At 49.0% G+C, this 18556-nt stretch overlaps 1 protein-coding gene and 1 long non-coding RNA gene across 4 annotated transcripts in view; one reads left to right on the top strand and one right to left on the bottom strand.

The window, feature by feature from the left end:
• The first annotated feature begins 353 nt into the window (after nucleotides 1–353).
• LOC147577861 (uncharacterized) lies at nucleotides 354–6039 on the top strand. Its single transcript, XR_015254559.1, has 2 exons — nucleotides 354–646; nucleotides 5067–6039. It is a non-coding gene; the product is annotated as an uncharacterized LOC147577861 (long non-coding RNA).
• The window catches only part of ARID1A (AT-rich interaction domain 1A), a 69660-nt gene continuing 56417 nt past the window's right edge, over nucleotides 5314–18556 (bottom strand). For 2 of the 3 annotated variants that reach the window (XM_025925832.2, XM_086716129.1), the window contains exons 11-20: nucleotides 17356–17565; nucleotides 14619–14826; nucleotides 13321–13453; nucleotides 12972–13147; nucleotides 12457–12607; nucleotides 12241–12375; nucleotides 12060–12156; nucleotides 10694–11585; nucleotides 10216–10346; nucleotides 5314–8405 (exon numbers count right to left, since the gene is read on the bottom strand). In XM_025925832.2, coding sequence (XP_025781617.2) covers nucleotides 6675–8405; nucleotides 10216–10346; nucleotides 10694–11585; nucleotides 12060–12156; nucleotides 12241–12375; nucleotides 12457–12607; nucleotides 12972–13147; nucleotides 13321–13453; nucleotides 14619–14826; nucleotides 17356–17565 — 3864 coding nt within the window. In that variant the 3' untranslated portion in view covers nucleotides 5314–6674. The remainder of the gene's footprint in view (nucleotides 8406–10215; nucleotides 10347–10693; nucleotides 11586–12059; nucleotides 12157–12240; nucleotides 12376–12456; nucleotides 12608–12971; nucleotides 13148–13320; nucleotides 13454–14618; nucleotides 14827–17355; nucleotides 17566–18556) is intronic. The other variant, XM_086716128.1, reaches the window with a different exon arrangement.

The raw sequence follows: 18556 nt of genomic DNA, 5'->3' as shown, positions 1-18556 counted from the left end.
TGAATTCACAAGGGAGAAAGACCAGCATTCCTAAGGTTCCCTCTATCCACACCAAATTCTCTCAAAAATCTATTTGTAAAAAGGACAGGGGTCTCTTGTGACAAGTCAGAATGTTTTCTAACAGCTCAACTGTCACCCGTTAGAGGTAGAACTTTGTCCAGACCTTCAGCTCTACTTTCCAGCAATTTCTCCTTCCTTCCTTTCTCTGCTGCCCACCCCCCTCCTCTTCCGCTCTGTTTCCTGTTTCATTTTCTGGCTTCTGCTCTGACAGGAAAACAAGAAAGCTGAACCTTGTGCTCTCAAAGCCCTGGCTTGTCAGAATGGAAGAAGACTAGGTGGGATGGGAGGGGGTTCTGGGCCTCCAAGGCCGTGGGTAAGTAGTTGAGGAGGCAGCTCTCTCCAGTCTGCGTTTAGAGTCTGCAGCTAAAATGGAGTCTGCATCTACACAGGGAGCCAGCTGAGCAACCAGCACTGTGGGAGAGCCAGGGAGACAGAGACGTATCCAAGGGCTCCACAAAGACTCTATACCACCCATCCACTTCCATTAAGAAGCAAATGTCCCATACCACCAACAAATGATGTCATAATACAAACCCCTGACCTAAACAATACAAGCAATGCGTCACTATTTCTAGAATCCTAGAAGGTAAGAGGGTTACAGCATTTCTGTTTCTTCGACTTGCCTGGCTCTGCTCTTGCTGCTTCCCCTGCTTGAAATGCCTCACTGCCAGACCACCCTCTAGCCAGCCCACTACCTTCAGGTCTCAGCTGACAGGTGGCTTTGTCAGAGGGGCTTTCTGCCACTACCTGGCCACAGCCAGCACCCTGTACTATCCCATCACCCTGTTCTGTTATTTTCATAGCGCCTATCATCACCTGATTGTCTTAGGAACTTTCCTCCTTTCATTGTCTGTTTCCTTCTTATGAAATATAAGCTCTATGACAGCACAGGCCTCGTTCACCAAAGTGTTACCAGCACTTAGAACAGTGCTTTGCGCATCGTATATACTCAGTAAAGACCTGGTTTATGAATCAGCTTAACCTGACACCAGTTGTTTATGGATATGGGAACTAAGGCTCAGAAAAAGAGGAGTTACTCGCCTGAAGTTACATAGCTGGTGGTGAAGGTGGGACTTGAATTCGGATCTCTGGCCTCTGAAGCTGGTTTTCTGTCACTCCACACTATTTTAGTCTTTTTCAGGTTTATCTCTTTCCCTCTCTTCCTTTTGTTCCACACAACTACGAATCTTTACAGGCTATGCCAAGAATCCTGCATCGGGCACACCATGGCTTAACGGCTCCTATCTCCTCTTTCCTCTAGTAAATTCCCATATTACCTCTTTGATTTAGTCAACAAAATGGGACTGCCTACTGTGTGACAGGGGATGAGAATGTAACACAGAGCAAGACAGACACAGTCCTCATCCTCGTGGAGATGGTGGTAATATCTACCTCATGGTTTCTATAGTGCTTGGCACAAAGGGCTCGATAAAGATGGGCTGTTGTAATTCCCTGAACAAAAAAGGGGAAAGAGTGTGTGAAGGGGGAGGTGTGAAGAAGGAAGGTTGGTAGTTCTCATGGAGCACTCACCATGCTGAGCAACCTGACGACTCATTTCTTTCTGTAGCTGCCTTGCCTTGCTCCTGCACCGTATCCAAGCCCCAGACCGAGCAGTGTATCTATTCTCAGTAATTCAGTTTTCAGACACTAAACTTTCCTTTTTTTTTTTTTTTTTTGAGTTTATTTATTTTGAGAGAGAAAGAGAACGGGCAGGGGAGGGGCAGAGAGCAAGGGAGAAGGAGAATCCCAAGCAGGCTCCTCATTGTCAGCACAGAGCCGGATGGGGGGGCTCGAACTCACGAACCGTGAGATCAAGAGCTGAGCCGAAGTCAAGAACCGGATGCTTAACTGACTGAGCGACCCAGGCACCCGAGACACTAAACTTTCCATGGCCCCAGTCCTATGGGAATGATGGAGTAGGTGACCCTGATCTTGGCTTTGAGGCCACGCCATTATGGGATAAAAGTGACCGCACTGGCTTCTGATTCAGTTACCGCCAACTGTTAGCAGGCAGGTCTAATGCCTGTGATGACAGGCAGGCATCTGTGCCTTACGAGAACTTTATGCCACTTCTTTCCCCTGTGGGTATCCACTGGCAGTTTCCAAGGGTGCCCGGTGACATTTACATCCATCCTGAGATCTGGGGTGGCACCAGCCAGGTTTTGGACATTTACCAAAAGCAGCATCCTTTTGGCCTCTGTTGTATCATTTGAAGATGTCCATCCACCATAGGACAAAGTCCCCACCCTGCCTCTCAATTGCAGGAGCCACCAGACACTGACCCTTTAAAGGTCATGACACTAAATATTTTTCACCCTTCTTTCGGTGTTTGCCTTTCAGTAGTTAGAAAACCTTGACCCCACTGAGAGGCCTAGTGGGAAGGGCCTTAGCCACTTGGGGGTGGCAGTGGCTGCAAGGCAAAAGAGCCAATGAGGTTGAGAGTATTGTTTAGGCCAGACTTGGCTGCTCTCCAGCTATGAAAGAAGGTTAAGGTCATTTGGGGGGTGGGGAGGGAGGAGCCTGGGAAAAGAACTACTGGCCACACCCCTGGGTTCTCTACTGGCGAGGTTCTATTTACTTCTCAAAAGCAAATTACTCACAGCTCAGTGGCTAGCAGTTCTCTCAGCCTGTGGTAACTCCAGTCAGAAACTGGAGACCAGGCTAGGCTCCCCCTGCATTGCAGGAGAGTAGATGAAAGGAACCCAGGAAACCAAACTCCTAGGTAATGCTCCACACACAGCCCAGAAATGCACTTTCTAGACTAGAAAATGAAGTTGAAGAGGCCCGGTGCAAATATAGCCATTAGCAACACCGCTCACCAAAATATAGATATGAAAAGTTTCCCATGTAGTTTTTTTTTCCAGGAAAGTCCTAGGAAGGCATCCTGGTTGACGGAGGTTCGCCATTGTCTCTACCTCCCCCTTAATCAATAGAGAAAAACACTGATTATTCATTCCTGTCCCTGACCCAAATATTAACAACCACACTTAGGCTGATGAACACTTGATTGATATTCTTGGGACACTTTTTACCTCATGCTGAATACAACAAAGATCTTTCCTGCGGAGCTCCACAGCTAGATTCAGTTACTCCTTGTTGTCCTCTGACCCAGGAAGGAGGGCCTTCGTCAGCAGGACCTTGCTTGGTGTGTGAGCTCAAACCAGCTCAAACCATTTTCAACTGTAAAATGGGAACCAGAATACCGATTCACAGGCACAATCTTCAATCCTCCCTTGTAAGGTTATTTGACCTACTACATCTGGTACCCAAGTAGGTACTCACTAGAAAACGGTGGTTTCAAGTTTACTTCTAAGTGTCCACAACAATAGCATTTTCTCTGTTACTGCTTCTGATCTCTCCGTTGTTTCCCCAAAGAAGGAGATGAACAGAGAAGCTCTATATTGCAACATTTAGCCTCATAAAAGTAACTGCATCTGGCCAACATCTACAATTTCATTCAACAGCTACTTAAGTGGCCAGGCTGTTGTAGGACAGGGATGGAGCAGTGAACAAAATAACCTCCCTGCCCTCAGAGAGCTTACATTCTAGTGGAAGACGACAGGGGAGTACAATATACAGTTGACCCTTGAACACTGGGCTTGAACTGCACAGGTCCACTTAGATTTTTCTATACGGTGCAGTACTCTAAGTGTATTTTCTGTTACGATTTTCCTGACATTTTCCCTCTCTACCTTGATTGTAGAAACACTGTATATAATACATGTAACATACAAAATATGCGTTAATCAACTGTTTGTGTATCAGTAAGCCTTTTCCCGTCAAAAGTAGGCCAATAGTGTTAAGTTTTGGGGGGGGTCAAAAGTTATACGTGTTATTTCTGGGGCCCCTAGCCGGCTGGCTCATTTGGTGGAGCATGGGAATTCTTGATCTTGGGGTGATGAGTTCAAGCCCCACGCCGTGGGTCAAGATTACTTAAAAAGAAAAAAAAATAAAAGCAACATGTGTAAAATTAAAAAAAAAAATTACACATGTATTTTTTGCTTGGGCAGGGGGTTGGTGCGCCCCTAACCTCCGCACTGTTCAAGGGTCAACCATACAATAGGCCAGATGGTAACAAGTGCTACCAAGTAAGGTAAAGCAGAGAGGGAAATAAGGTAGGGGAGCAGAGATTGCTATTTTAAATAAGGTAGCCAGGGAAGGATTCGCTGATACAGTATTTGAGCAAAGACCTGAAGGAGAGAAGGACTTCAGCCGTGTAGTTATCTGGTCAAAGAGTATTCTGGACAGAGGGAACAGTAAAGTGCAAAAGCCCTGAGGTGGAAACATTGCTATGTGGTGGAGCGAGCAACGGGGAAGAGAAAAGGGGCCCAGGGAGATAATAGCAAGCCAGATAACGGAGTGAGACGCACTGAAGGATTTTTTTTTTTGATCTTAGGTTTTAAAGGGAGCGTTTCTGGTTATTATGTCAAGAACAGGTTCAACCAGGCAACGCAGAAGCAAGAAGGTCAGTTTGGGGAGTAGTTCATGAATTCAAGAAAGATAGGATAGCGTCTCGAACTACAGTGATAATGGCTAGACTGAGGGTTCTTTTTTGGAGAGTGCTAACATACTGGATGTAGAAATGATAGTAGTTGGGTTTTTGGTTTTTTTTTTTTTTTGCCAAGGAATGGAGTTGCTGTTTACTGGGAAAACTATGGGAGAAGCAGGCTTCTAGGGGGAAGTCAGAGCATTTTAGCTTGGGGGGGGGGGGGGGCTGTTCAAATTAAACTTCCAAGCAGAGATGTCAAGAAGCAGCTGAATGCTCAAATCTGGTAACAGAGGAGAGTGCCAGTCTGGAGAAATAAAGTTAAGTTGGAGGCTGCCTCAAGATAAATGATTGTCTTACTGTTAAAGATTTTCTAGAAAAGCAGATATCCTCCCTTTGCCAACTATTTCCGAAAGTTTTTTTTTTTCTTTCCTAGAGCATCATCAATTTCTTTGGCTATTGCACCCGTTTCATTTCAAGAGGCTAATGTGTTTTTTATGTCTAAAACTTCCTATTGCAGGTGTAATCATCTCAGACGCTTTCTTGCACTGTAGAAGGTAAAGCAGGATGTGATGCAACAGTGACATCGTCCAGGATGCCACCACTCAGTGGGGAGAGAGAGCGCACCACAGGAGATTTCCAAAAAAAAAAAAACAAAAAAAAAAAAACAAAACAAAAACCGAGACCGGCAACTCCCCATGCCCCACCCCCCCCGAAAGATCAAGCTTTTAAATAGTCGGAAAACAGTAAAAAGCCTCACAAACGTCTTACCAAGATTTAATGTACATTTATTCTTAACACGTGGAACATATAGTATAAAGATTTCATACTGAATAAATGATATTCATTAAGCCAAAAAAGGAAAAAAGGAGGAATTTACATCAAGTTTTAGCTACATTGTTTGAAATACAAATATGCAGATTTTATCACTGAAAAAATCTCAATTGTGTTTCTTCATCAGGAACTTCAACTGAACCTAGAACTTTTTCACACCTCGATTAGAAAGAAAACAAAACAAAACAAAAAACCCGGAAAAAAATAAACTATAAGTTGATTGGCTGCTGAGACAGCAAGGACTTTTTACAGAGACCTGTACAGCATCGCGCCGAGGGGGGCGATGTCTGGCAAGAGATTAAATAGCTGTGTCTCGCTTTGTGCAGGTCACCAACTTGTTAACTCGTCATACTATAAAGGGGTAGCTGGGAGGGGGACCAAACTGTGGGTATCCAAGGGTATGTGCAATGTACAACGTCATGTATATACACACGTGGCAGCGCAGCCGCTGCAGCTAAGGTTAAAACCAGTTCTAAGAGGTGATCTCAGGGTTATTCATACAATCAAGGAGGAGAGAAAGAGGTCAGGGTGTTGTAGGTTCACACATGATACTTTGGGGGAAAAGCCTTTTTTTTTTTTTTTCTCCTCAACGTTTAACTAAAAACATTTTTAAAAACTACAGCTTGCTGCTGACCCAGCGTTTTCTCTTGTTTCCATGTGAGACATTATTATTACAGTATGTTTACAGTATCGGGTGTACAGTACAGTACATGAAAGGGTCTACACTCTACTGCACAGGCCTCTCCAGTGAACAGAGTCTGTCCACAACTGCGAACTTCTCGGCTCCCGCAAGATTGTGAATGTACAACAATAAACCACACACAGTTCAGCAGTCACCTTTTTTGTCCTTCAGAGGGTTTTTTTTTTTTTGTATTTTTTTCCTTTTTTTTTTTTTTTACCATTAAAAACAGTTATGAAATGTGGCATCCCGTCGATGCAAGGGCCGGGAAAGCCATTTTTATTTTATTTTATTTTTTTTCCCCAAACTCACTGTAAACGACAGTAACTTTGGTTAAAATAAAAAAGTCTTCTATGTAGGCAGAGCTTTGTCTTTCCAAACAGGGTGGGGTCCTGAGGGGAGTGAGGTGAGGACAAGGAACAGACAGGTGAGGGGGGGGTGGGGGGGAGAGGAGGAGGAAAGAGAACTAGGAGAGACTTTTGACCCAAGGGAGAAGCCGGACAGCACAGGGTAAACTGGATTCTGAGGTGGTTTTGCATAAATAAAGGGCAACAGTCAGTTTCTAAGTTCTCCACACACGCACACACACACAGGGAGGGAGGTGTCCCACGGCTGTCATGACTGGCCAATCAAAAACAGTACATCACAAATGACTTGTGAAACCAACGAGTTCATCAACGGTGAGACCGAGATGTCCAACAGCCGCGACTCGTACAGCGTGAACTCCGAGTGGTTCTCGTCCACCTTGGCCAGGGCCAGCAGAGCGCGGGCAGCCCGCCGCATCATGTCCACGCTAGTTGGCTCGAAGGGCGGGTTCTGCATGTGGAGCAGGCTGGCCTGGCTCTGCTGGAACTGTGTGGCGGCGAGGCTGTCCTCCAGGAAGCCCAGGAGGTTGCCGATGCTGCCCTTCTGCACTGCGATGGCACGGGCCGCCAGGCTGTCGCCCTGCGCCAGATTGGCCAGCAGTACCACGGCCATCTCCCGGCACACCGGGTTCTTTCGGTCACTGAGGAAGCGCACCATGGTGCTATACAACTTCTCCAGGCGGCTGAAGGGGGGAGTGGCCAGGATCAGGTCCACATTGTTGTCCTGGATGCTGAGTTTGCTGAGGGTTTCCAAGACCAGTCTCTGCGGGGAGAGGACGGCGTTGGGGCCCAGGGTGGAGAAGGGGTCCTGGGCTTCGGCGGAAGGGCAGACTGCCCAGTGTAGGAGTCCGTCCAGGACAGGCAGGCAAATGCTCTCAGGGTATGGGGAGAGGTCCAACTGCCCCGAGATGTTGGCGAGTGTGACCAAGGTGTTTTCCCGGAGCATCTCCAAGCAGTCCCACCACCACTCCACTTTGTTGCAGCTCACCCCTTGGTCCTGCTCCTCCTCCTTCTCGTAAGTCAGTGGTGCCTGCTTCCGCTCTGGGTGCTTGTGGTGCAGAAGGATCAGCTTGCCCAGGATCAGCAGCAGCCCCGGGTGTTTGGACATCTCAAAGTCGTTGCCTGGCACGAACGACAGGCTTCGGATGGTGTTGGAGACACAGACGCAGCGCTTGGCGAGGGAATCCTGCCAGTCCAGAAGGGTACACAGTGGGGTCTCATCTTTACTGTGGGGCTCGTCCTCTAGGATCTTGATGTTCCGGTGGCTCTGTGCCGGGCTGATGCCAAATGGAAACTTGCTGCTCTCCTTGGTGGCCTCTGCACTCTTAGCTCCCTCCTCGCTCAACGTGCTAGACCGGGTGGACAACATGTCATCCATTGTGGCTGTGATCCGTTTCTCTGGAGGGCCATCGGGTGGGGGGCCCTCCTGTTCTGTTGTCCCTGGTGTCCCCTCTGCCGCCGTGACGTGTTTCCGGGTGACTGGTGGGCAGGGCACATGAGGCCGGGTAGGCAGCAGCTCTGTCTTGCTCTCAAAGTGGGTCTGGATATGCTCAGTGGTGTCCCCCCCACCAATCCGCCAGTGCAGCAGGCCACTGTCAAACTCCTGCACACGCCCAAGCTTATCTGAGCAGTCCACCACAAACGGGTCATTCTTCTGCACGATCTTTACCGGGAGCTTGTCAAACTTGCTAACCAGTTTCTCCTCACTACTCTCCGAGGCCGCCTTGTCCTTGCTCGAAAAGGCCATCTCCTCATCATTTTCCACTACTTCCTCCTCTTCTTCCTCCTCTAGTTTAGGACCTAGAAGGTCTTCCTCCTCCTCCCCCTCCATAGGGGCTGGACTAGACGCCTTGCTGAATCTCCCAGGGTCCAGTAGTGTTCTCTGTCCTGGGTCACCCACCTCATACTCCTTTAAAATACCAAAGATCTCGATGAGGCAACGCCGGAAATATTCCACAAGGAGCTCTAGCAACCCTGGGAGCTAAAAGAGGAAAAAAACAGGAGATAAATTAAGGGAGAGAAGTGGGCTAAACGAGAGGATCCTTGACTTGAGAGGCCCCCCCCAAGGTCTTCTAGCAGATCTCCCCGCTTTCCTTGTAGGTCAGACATCTGTATCCCTGGGAGAGATGAGAGTTGCTCCTTTCCCCAAAGGCTCTCCGCAGAGCAAGTCGTTGGGTCTCTCCAATGCCCAGCACACAGTTCTCCCTTCTGCTCAGCCTACCTCCACATAAGCCTGCTTCCAGCAGGACAGACGTGCTGACCGACAGCCCTGCACCTCACCATCTCACAGCCTCCTCTTTCCCTACCAATCCCTGCTTTTCTTCCTCAGGCCCAGTTTCCTACCCACTGGTCAATGCTACTGTCCCTCTTACGACACCCTACGTCACACTGCCAAGTGTAGCCCGAGGCTAGGCACGGTGGGGTGACCCCTCTAACACGAGCTGAGAGAAGAAGAGATGCAGTGTGGACAGATGTTCACCTGCTGTCTTCTCCAAGCTCCCCAACATTCCAGGAGGCTAGACCTCCATGAATCAATCGTGCAATGTAATGAAAGGGATGAGGCTTCGGTCCTCCAAACACTGGTGCAAGCTGGTGCTAGACAGACCCAAATCCCAGCTTGGATCCAAAACAGGCTAGTTATCTCTAGAAGAAAACCCTAATTGCCGGTCAGATTAAATCTCTGGCAAGACTACAGCAAAATGGAAAAAATAAGGGCTTTAGAATTAGAAAGACCTAGGTTTGAATTCTGGCTTTTCTAGGAACTAGCCATATGATTTAAACTCTCTAAGCTGTACTTCTTCTATCTTTCCACTGAACATGACGGAAATTCCTAAACTTTACACATTGGTTCTGAGGACTAAATGGAATATATCAAATGCCTGGCATATGGAAATCAGTATCTGTTCCTTTTCTTTCTCATGGGGAGGCAATCTTATAAAATGGACATCAAGTCAGGCTTTGGAATCAGAAAGACCCTGATGACAGCTGTGTGAACTTGGGCAAAGATAAGACTCTCAACCGACTTACTCATCTCTAAGAGGCCACATGTGCCTCGGAAGACTGTTGTGAGGCTGACATGAAAGAAAATATGAAGGATCTGGCACAAGGTGACGGCACAATAAATGGTTAACTATTAATAACAATGCTCCCTAGTCAGCTCCTTGATAGATGGGTTGGTAAGTGCTAAGGATGATCAAAAAGACTGGGATGGTGCAGCAGAAACTCTTCCCAGCTAGTGGGAAAACTCAAGGTGCACACATCCTGTGCAGAGAGGATCCAGAGAACCATCTCTCTGCAAGAATGTAATTAAAATACCCCCCGCCAAGCCTACTTCTTTCCACTTCCCTTTCTATACCTTAGGAAAATGGGATTGATAAAGACCTCCCGTACTCATGGTGGATGAAGTAAGAAGGGGAAAAAAAGAAACTGTCATGCTCACTAATAAAGACCACAGGTTTTTCTTGTAGTCTGAAAACGTGGTGTCCTCACTCACACCAACAGAATCTGCATTTCTTACCGATTCCAAAAAGTTTCTCCCCAATTCCCTTTGAAGTCAATCCTGATACCTTACACAAATTATTATTGTTCCCAGTGTTCTGGGCCCATGGCCAGTGGCAAAGTACTGGCATGGAATCAAAGCACTGGCATGGAAGATACCAGAGAGTGAGTGAGAGAGGGGAGACCATGTTGGCCGGGGAAGGCTTAATTCCTTGTGTCACGTAGCACTGTCTACTTCAAGAAGATCTCAGGCCCTCCCATTCTTCCAATCTTTCCGAGGCACCTGTACTCACCTGACTGAGGTTGAAGGTCATGATGCTGTTGTCGTCATACAGCAGGATGTTAATGGTGTCTAATGCCCATGTGCTCTCTGCCAGCAGCCCAGACTTGAGGGACATCATTACCCGCCATGCCTCCGGGGTTCCTGAAATAAACCTCCATGTCGTCCATCTACCAAGCCCAGGTTGGCCGGATGCTCCCCCAGGGCTGGCCCATCAGTCAGGCTACTCTGAAGATAACACATGGCGGGAGGCAGTTCCTATCTAGGAGAGGACACACATCTGCTTCTAGGCTCCCTTAGGACATCACTGCATGGCGCTTGCTTTTAGTAAAGCCTGATACCAGCTGTCTTCCTTATCCAAAGTTCTTTGGCTCTATTTCAGACAACACTGGACCAGATTTTATCTCATCCAGAATGTTGGGATGGAGACAAAAAAAATGGACAAGACTTTAAGAAGAGATAAAGCAACCTGATCGGGGAGGTCTCCTTACCAATGTCTTTCATTGTGAGCCGCCTCCTCTGCTTCAACACAGGCTGTGTTGCTTCCACAGAGCCAGGTGGGAAGGTGATGTCCCGCCGAATCATGGGTGGCTGCACAGGGGCAGGTGCTATGTGCGAGGCAGGCACTGGGGGACCTGCCTTTTGCATCTTCATCCCAGAGTGCAGGAATGGAGACTTGCTAGGGGAGGTGCGGTTCTCCATTGGCCGGGGCAGGGGAGCGGGGCTGGATACCTGAGGAATGTGATTCTGCATGCTTGGCGGGGGCTGGTAGTTGGATGGAGGGGGCCTTGTCATGGGGGGCACGGGGGCAGAGGGACCATATGGGGGCTGACGTGTGCCATGGGAAGGCCACGGGCCTTCATGGTTGGCCCTCTGATCCGTGTGCAGCATTTCATCTGTTCGGTTCACACCATGATAGGCGGGGCCCTGGGGGGCAGAGCCAGTGCTCTGCCTGTTGGCGTAATTGTAGGTCATGTCATTACGCCCTTGCCACATGGTGCCTTGCTGAGTAACCTCAGCCGATGCCTGTATGGGGCCGCCCATCATTTGCGGTGGCATGTTCTGCTGGGCATTGGAGCCGGGGGGTGCAGAGACACGGTCTCGGCCAAACTGGAATGGAAACTGGTTCTGGGGGCCGCCTGCTGGTCGGCGCTCAGTAGCAGCAGCGGCAGTGGCGGGGTAAGTGTTGCCATACTGGTTGTACACATCTTGCTGAGGGGAAGGCTGGGCAGCTTGCTGCTGGCTGGCAGGCTGGGGCTGGGCTGGGGGCAACTGCTGCTGTTGGGGCTGCCCCTGCCCCGTGCTGTACGGCACGCTGTACATCTCCCCTTCGTGCCGCTTGGCAGGAGGGCCGTACGTGCCATCCATCGGCCGCTTGTAATTCTAAGACAGGGACAAGCAGAGGGGAGGTTAAATTCTGCACTCAGGGACCCAAGATCCACACGCAGCTGCCAAGATGGCTACACCAGACACTCGCCAGGCTTACTTCCACTCCTCTAGAAGAGGACACGGTCTCCAAGCGAACAAAGGATTCACCTTTACAAATGATCTTTTAAAGTTGTTTCTGAAATCAAGAACCATTCCCTATTCCCCTCTGGTTCTCCCTTGCTCTGCGTAGAAAAATGTACATAAGTCTAAAAATCAAAATAAGGCCTGTATCTGGCCCTTGTGGAGAACTAGAGAGACTGGACTAGAATCTCAACAGGACAAGGTTGAGGGCTTGGCTCTTCAGCAGAATTGGTCATGTAGGTGGGAGAACACCAAAGTATCAAAAGCAAGCCTAAACTTTTCAACTTCGTTTTCTAACTGCCTCTCAAGGGGAACCTGTGTGTCAGTTCACCCTGCTACCCTCCTCACCTGCTGCTGCTGCTGATACATTGTGGTCTGCTGGCTGGGGAAGGGGCTGCCGGAAGGGGTGCCTTGAGTGGAGAACTGATTGCCATAGGAATCATGTCTGCGGGAGGGAGAGAATCAGAGGATCAGGGTGGGAAATGGCAAAGCCTGAGCCACAGCGACACTAGGACCAGGGTTCACTCACCGTTGTTGCTGCTGCTGCTGCTGCGGGGGGTAGCGGCTAGGAGAATACATCCCCGAGTCTGGGTTGGAAGGCATGAGATTCGGCTGTGGGGCTCCAGTGCCCATGTTTCCCTCGGGTCCTATTCCAGGCTCCGTCCTAAACACAATTGAAGAAGTGGATTGAGTCCACTAGAGCTGTGGGGTGCTGGGGTGGGACAGGAGCGGGGGCCATGCTTACCTCACTCTGTCATAAGGACCTCCATAGGGATAGTGCTGTCGAGGTCCCATCGCCACATTTCCCAGCCCAGGGCCGGCAGCTCGGCTGTAGGGGTCTCCCATTCCGCCATTGGGGCCCTGCCCTGAGGACATGAAGGGATCACTCCCTGGAGCTGAGTACAGAAAGGAAGGCAGTGAGCAAACGGGTAAGCCAGCAGGCCTAGCAACCCACACCTTGCCTGCCCCAAAGACCAGGCCCTGTTTAGAGCTTGGGTTTGTTCCTACGGTTTCACCGGCAAATTCAAAAGAGATCTAAAGAGGCTCCAACCAGCAAAGAGCACATACTTGTTAAGGTATGACAAGGTAAGGCCAGGGAGAGGGAGACAAGAAAGGAGATAGGGACGAAGAGTGGTGGTTAGGTCTAGAAATGCCTTATCTCAAAAAATGGCTCAACAAGAACCCTGAGCCACTCTCAAGACATCCCCCCATTTCCCTGGCCCTGTCCTCAAGGGCACGAGGCCAACAGTAATTGGTCACCTTTCCTCATGCTGCCATAAGGATCCTTATTTGGCTCGTAGGACATGCGCCCCATCATGTCAGAGGTATTCATACTGGGCTGGTACCCAGGGTTTGGAGTCATGGAATTCCGCTTCTGGAATGTGGGGTCACTTCCATCAGGAAAGGCATCCTGGATCCCAACTGAATTGCTCCTGCTCCAGAGTGAGGAAAGCCAATTAAACCCCAAATAAAGCAATTCCTCCAGTAAGCAGGGCACATGCGAGTCACTGGCCGGGCAGGCAGAGCAGGGACCACTCTTGGGCTGCACAGAAGCTCATGCACTTCTGCTCAGGTCTTTCAACCCCCCTGCCCCTGCTCCTGGCCTTACCTCATGCCTGGCAAGGGGGGGATCTGACTATGTGGTGTGGATGCTGGAGTTGGTGGCTTCAGGTCTCCTCCTTCTGCCATGGAACTGCTGGTTGACTGAGGTGTCTGTGGCCCCTGCATAGACCCAGATCCCGCTGTGGACAGAGATGTGGGGTGAGCCAGCAAGTGTTTAACTCTCACAGAAATACACAAATGCCCCGGGATCTTTTTGGAAGGGATTGCTATAAGGCTAAAGCTGGGGTTCTTTAAAGCCTGAAGCACCCTTCTCAGCAGGAGATCGATCTATAAGGCCAGGTAATAGAGGAGGGAATTTGAGGGGTCTATTGCTCCTTGCTACGATTTCACATTTGGAGAACAGGAGTAGTGTGGCAATGCCATCACCACACTAGTGATTTCCTGGACTCTCTGCCAGCTTCCCTGACTATTTTGCTTTCCTTCCCCAAGGACTCTGGCTAACTTACTAAACCCTGTAATGCGGGAGCCCAAGTTCCCAGGCAGAGCCCCTAGAATCCTAGGTAGCAAGGCTCCATCTTGCCCTAAACCTGCAGCGTGCTTTAGGAACCTAGGAGCTCCTACTCACAAGAATCTAGCAGTGTCACCACTTAGGTTCCAATGTTCCTCCTCTAAGCTGATGCGAGCAGAACCACCAGTAATTAATGTTTCCATTAGTTACCATTCCCAACAGCAGACATCCCACTGCTTAGGCCTCCCCAGCTGATGAGTCATCTCAGGCACTCATTACACCCTCAGAGGTCAATACCAGGGCACATGTGTTTACACCCACCTTCTAGGAGCCCTGGCCCTCTTCCCTCTCCTTCCCATGCTTGCCCAGGACCCAGCCTCCTCTCAGAAAGGAGGGTGGGCAGAGGCCCTCCCATCAGAGAGTTCCATTCATATCCCTCCCTACCCGCTCCTTCCCATTCATTAGCATCTGAGCTCCCTGGGGAATTCAGGGCTCTCGTCTGAGCGGCATTCTAAGGCGCTGACATCAGTGGGCCAAAGCTCCCAGATGGCCCTGCCTCACTGCTATTTGTCAGATTTCCCCACTCCTCTGGTGTCCCTCCCACTCACTAGTTTACAAACATTTGGCAAGATGCCAGGTGCACAATGAAAATTAAAACTTAAGGGCTGCTACAGACTACATCTCAAGGGAGTCGCCACCGTCCGCTCTTCAGTCTGCCAACTCGTTAAAGCCCTGTGGTAGGACAGGGCAGAGTACACGTCCCCGGTGCCAGGCACTGCCGGATAATGAGCCTGGACCCTGAATGCTTTGGTGGGGCGGCTCACCCAGATCCTTACCAGGAGAGGGAGGCTGGATCTTGGGCTGGGACTTCTTGGAATCAGCAGCTGCGAAGATGTCTGGGGGAGGGTCTTCCCCCCGTTCAATCTTGCACTCAAAGGCATAGAGACACTGGATGTACTGCTTTTTCAGGGAGCTGGCAGCGCTGCTTGAGGTGCCCACATTGAGGTTGGTCGCAAGTTCCCGCCATTTTTTGTTCTTGTTGACCTGTACAACCAACCAGAAGAGTCGGGGTACGTCTTCCACCTGATCTTCCTGCCCACAAGCCCCAGACCCCATCAGGCTTCCAGGTTCTCATCTCTTAGGGAATCACAGTTCTCAGTCAACCACCAAAGTTAACCCCGCTTGGTGCGTAAGTCCATGACAAGTATTAAATCCATGGCTAGCGTCCCTCCACCCTCAGCAGGCTCTATCCACAGATCACTGCAACTAGCAGACAGTGCTTATTCACATGAGGGCAAATTTCACATCACTGTTAGTGGGAGAGAACAGAATTTAGAAGGTATGATGCTTTACACAAGTATATTACTGAAAACTGTTGTGCAAATCACCATCAGATCCAAACCCCTTTCAAGGCAACAATAAAAAATCAGTTTTCAAAAACGGAGATGTGGTACTGTCAGCCACCACTCTGCCTGACTTACTTTTGTCAAACTGGAGGTTTCCGGGTTTTTCTTTTCTTTTCTTTTTTCTTGGTGTGGGGCTCTTTGCACATTTTACATTCTTGTGCCACTGCTGCCCTCCTTCTCAGTGACATGTAACTAACTACAAGCCCTTCCCTACTAGTCACTATCCTGATTGTTCAGGAGATGCTTCAGGCCCTATAACTTCTCTGTGCCTTCCCAGCAGCTAACCTACCCTTCTGCCTCCTTTCCTAAGCTTCAGGACACGCTGACCAAGACCATGCCCCAATCCCTACAATTAGACAGTCTTTCTGCTCTAGTCAGGCAGGCCTCCTTCTTCATGCATTCTTACACTTATTCATCTACCTCAAAGGCTGGGAACACCAGCTTTCCAGTCCTAACCCATAACGGAAGTTCAATATGTTGTCATATCTACTGATCTGGTACCCGTGATACCAGAGAGAAGAGTGATAAGGAAGCAAAGAGAGGGACAACCTAGATGGCGGGGAGGTGACCAGAACACTTCCCTAGAACAGGTAATGTCTGAGATGAATTCTGAAGGTTGGAGATGGTGTTGGTTGTGTATATTCCAGACTCTCTCCTATTTCCATGCCACTTAGGCCAGTCAACTGGAATGGCCCCTTCCTCTGCCTAACACCCTACTTAATCCTTCACAGAAGCTCAGGACTCATTTTCTGCCTTCTTGGAAGCATTACAGACTAGCTTATAACAGCGCTATTTCTCCTCTGAACCCCGTCTTTAGCGTTCAATTACATCATAGCGCCTAAAAGGCTGGCATTCTCTCACAAACTGCAAGACAGGCGCAGGCTTCAGGATTCCCTCTGTACCTCATCCTACGTCATTTAATGAATCCAGAAGCCCATTCAATCAAAAGCGTGCCAAACCTAAGCCAACGACCCCCCCACCCCCGACCCCATCCCCACAGGCAGGAGAAGCCTGGCTAGGAAAACTCAACGCCAGGGATAACGGCGGGAATGAGCCCAGGGTCACCTCAGAAGCCTGCTGTGGCGTTGCTTCCCACGCCAGTTATGTGGCAGTGTGCACGTGTCTTGTTTTGTTTTGTTTTCCTTTGTGGGGGAGGGGAATAAAGCCTGAAGGGAGAAGGAATTCATAACTGACTGTTGGCTGGCTTCATTCCAATCACTTTCTTTTCTGCTGGTGACAGCTGTTTTCCTCTTCTGATTTAGAAGGTTTGGAACACATCTCTCCCTGCCACGCCTCCCCCTGAGCTAAGCCACAAACTCAGATCCAACAGCAGGCTCCTGATCTAATGACTACGTAACACACATAGGAGGAAAGTTTGCAAGGCACAGCATTGCCTCAACTGTGTGCCTCATGGGCTGAGTGTAAAGCAAAACTATAAGGTTTCAGAGCAGAGGCAGGGCTCAGGATGGAGTTCAGTTCAGAGTTTTTCAGCAGAAATGAATCCATTCACTTAAATATCCCATACAGAGTAACTAAACAATTTCCCAACCTACTTTGTCCTTCATAAACTATTTCTACTAAATAGCTCCTGAAATCCCATCTTCACCGGGAAGTTTCCAGGAATGAAAGGGTCAGCCACTACTCTGGCTACCTGGGTACCATCTCACAAACCAATTTACGTGGCAGAAATCTTGCTGTAAGCTTTGCATATTATTTCCAGCTTTAGACAATCTAGCAGGATACACACTATCCCTACTTTACAAATAAGAAAAGTTAGGACTCAGAGTGGCCATACACCTTGATTAAGGTGACATATATTGTTAAGTGGCTAAGGAAGAATTCAAAACCAGGACCATCTCTCCAAACCATGGTCTTGCTTGCAATGCCAGACTGCCTCCCATGGAATCAGAATGTCCACATTTTCCCTATCTTTGCACCCCAGTGAGACCCTAGACATATGGTAAACTCAATGCTAATACTTCATACTAGCCAGGGAGGTCTCAGCCTCCTGCCTATGGAAGCCCCATGCTTCCAGTCTATCAGTATGTGCCTCAGAGAGCAGGAGACGGTGACGTCCCTGTGGGATGCTTTGCACCAGGTGAAGCCACTGAGCACCTAGAGAGAGGCTTGTTGAAACCACAGGGGAAGCCAAGTGCTAGGCACTCACCTGAGTCAATCCACCAATCTCCTTCACAGACACATAGAGGCGATAGAGGTCCAGAGGTTTCCTACCCACAGCAGGCAGATTTGTCATGCCCATGGCCTTCTCCTCCGTGAAGGCCAGATAACGGTCCACCCACATCTTCCTCTCAGGCTCACCACCCAGCTCATACAACTTGGTGATCTTCTCATTGGTTGTAGTAGAAGAACTGGATTTCTGGAAGGGGCAGGTCAAGATTCATAGGAATCGGTCAGATTCAAAGCCTATGCTAAGGGTCTCAGAAGTCCCTTGATTAGAGTAGTGGTAAAGCTTCTTATTCTGGGGTACCTTGCATTTGCAAGGTCAAAAGACCAAATGAGAGCTAGAAATTCTTCCTGTAAAGGAAGGAAGCTAACACTGACTATATATAATGCATTGGGTGCTATGCTAAATGCCTTTTCATATTAGGTATTATAAATTATTCTCCTCTTCAAAGATAAGGAAGCAGGCACATGGAGGCCATTCCTAAAATCTCATAGTTTTTAAGCAGCAGAGCTAAGTGTCAAACCCTTATCCACCTCACATCAATGTCACTACTACTCCCCTGCTATCACCCAGGAGCCTAGGCATGCTTTTATACACTGTTTCTGAGAATTCAAGAAACTCAAAACATGATCTTGAGACAATGGGATGGACTAAAACAAAAAGAAACTTCCTCCTCTCAAGAAAGGAAGGGTCTCCTACGTGCCTGAAAAGGCTCTGGATGTTAATTATCCTGTCCAAGACAGGAAGATGGCTAAAAGGGTCTGAGAGCCAGAGGTGAAGGTCCACAGGAGGTGGCAGCTGTAGATTTTTACTTTCCCCTACTTTATAAGATGGGGAAAATGGGGTATGACAAAGGGCAGAAATGTTTCAAATGACTCAAACACTGAGCAGGTCCCCAGATTGCCACGTATCCCAATAGATAGCACGCTCAGGACCATCCTACAGGGAGGCCAAGCAAGGGCCCAAACCCCACCTGCCTCATCTCCTTCTTTAGAGAACCCAGGGCACCAACCATTCCTACTGCTCTGAGTAAGGTCCAGGAAGAGAAGAGGAACTAGTTGCCTATGGCACACACCACCTATCAATGCATGAGAACAGGGTGCAGTTTCACAGAGGGCATTACAGAGAATTCTACACTGCTGGCCTGGCACTTAGTCTATAACAGACAGCTGTGAGAACACTG

Source organism: Puma concolor, chromosome C1, assembly GCF_028749965.1.
Source record: "Puma concolor isolate L17-30 chromosome C1, mPumCon1.1.hap2, whole genome shotgun sequence".
NCBI classification, from domain to species: Eukaryota; Metazoa; Chordata; class Mammalia; order Carnivora; family Felidae; genus Puma; species Puma concolor.
The sequence above is the reverse complement of the archived record's forward strand: the minus strand, read 5'-3'. Positions and strand labels throughout refer to the sequence as shown.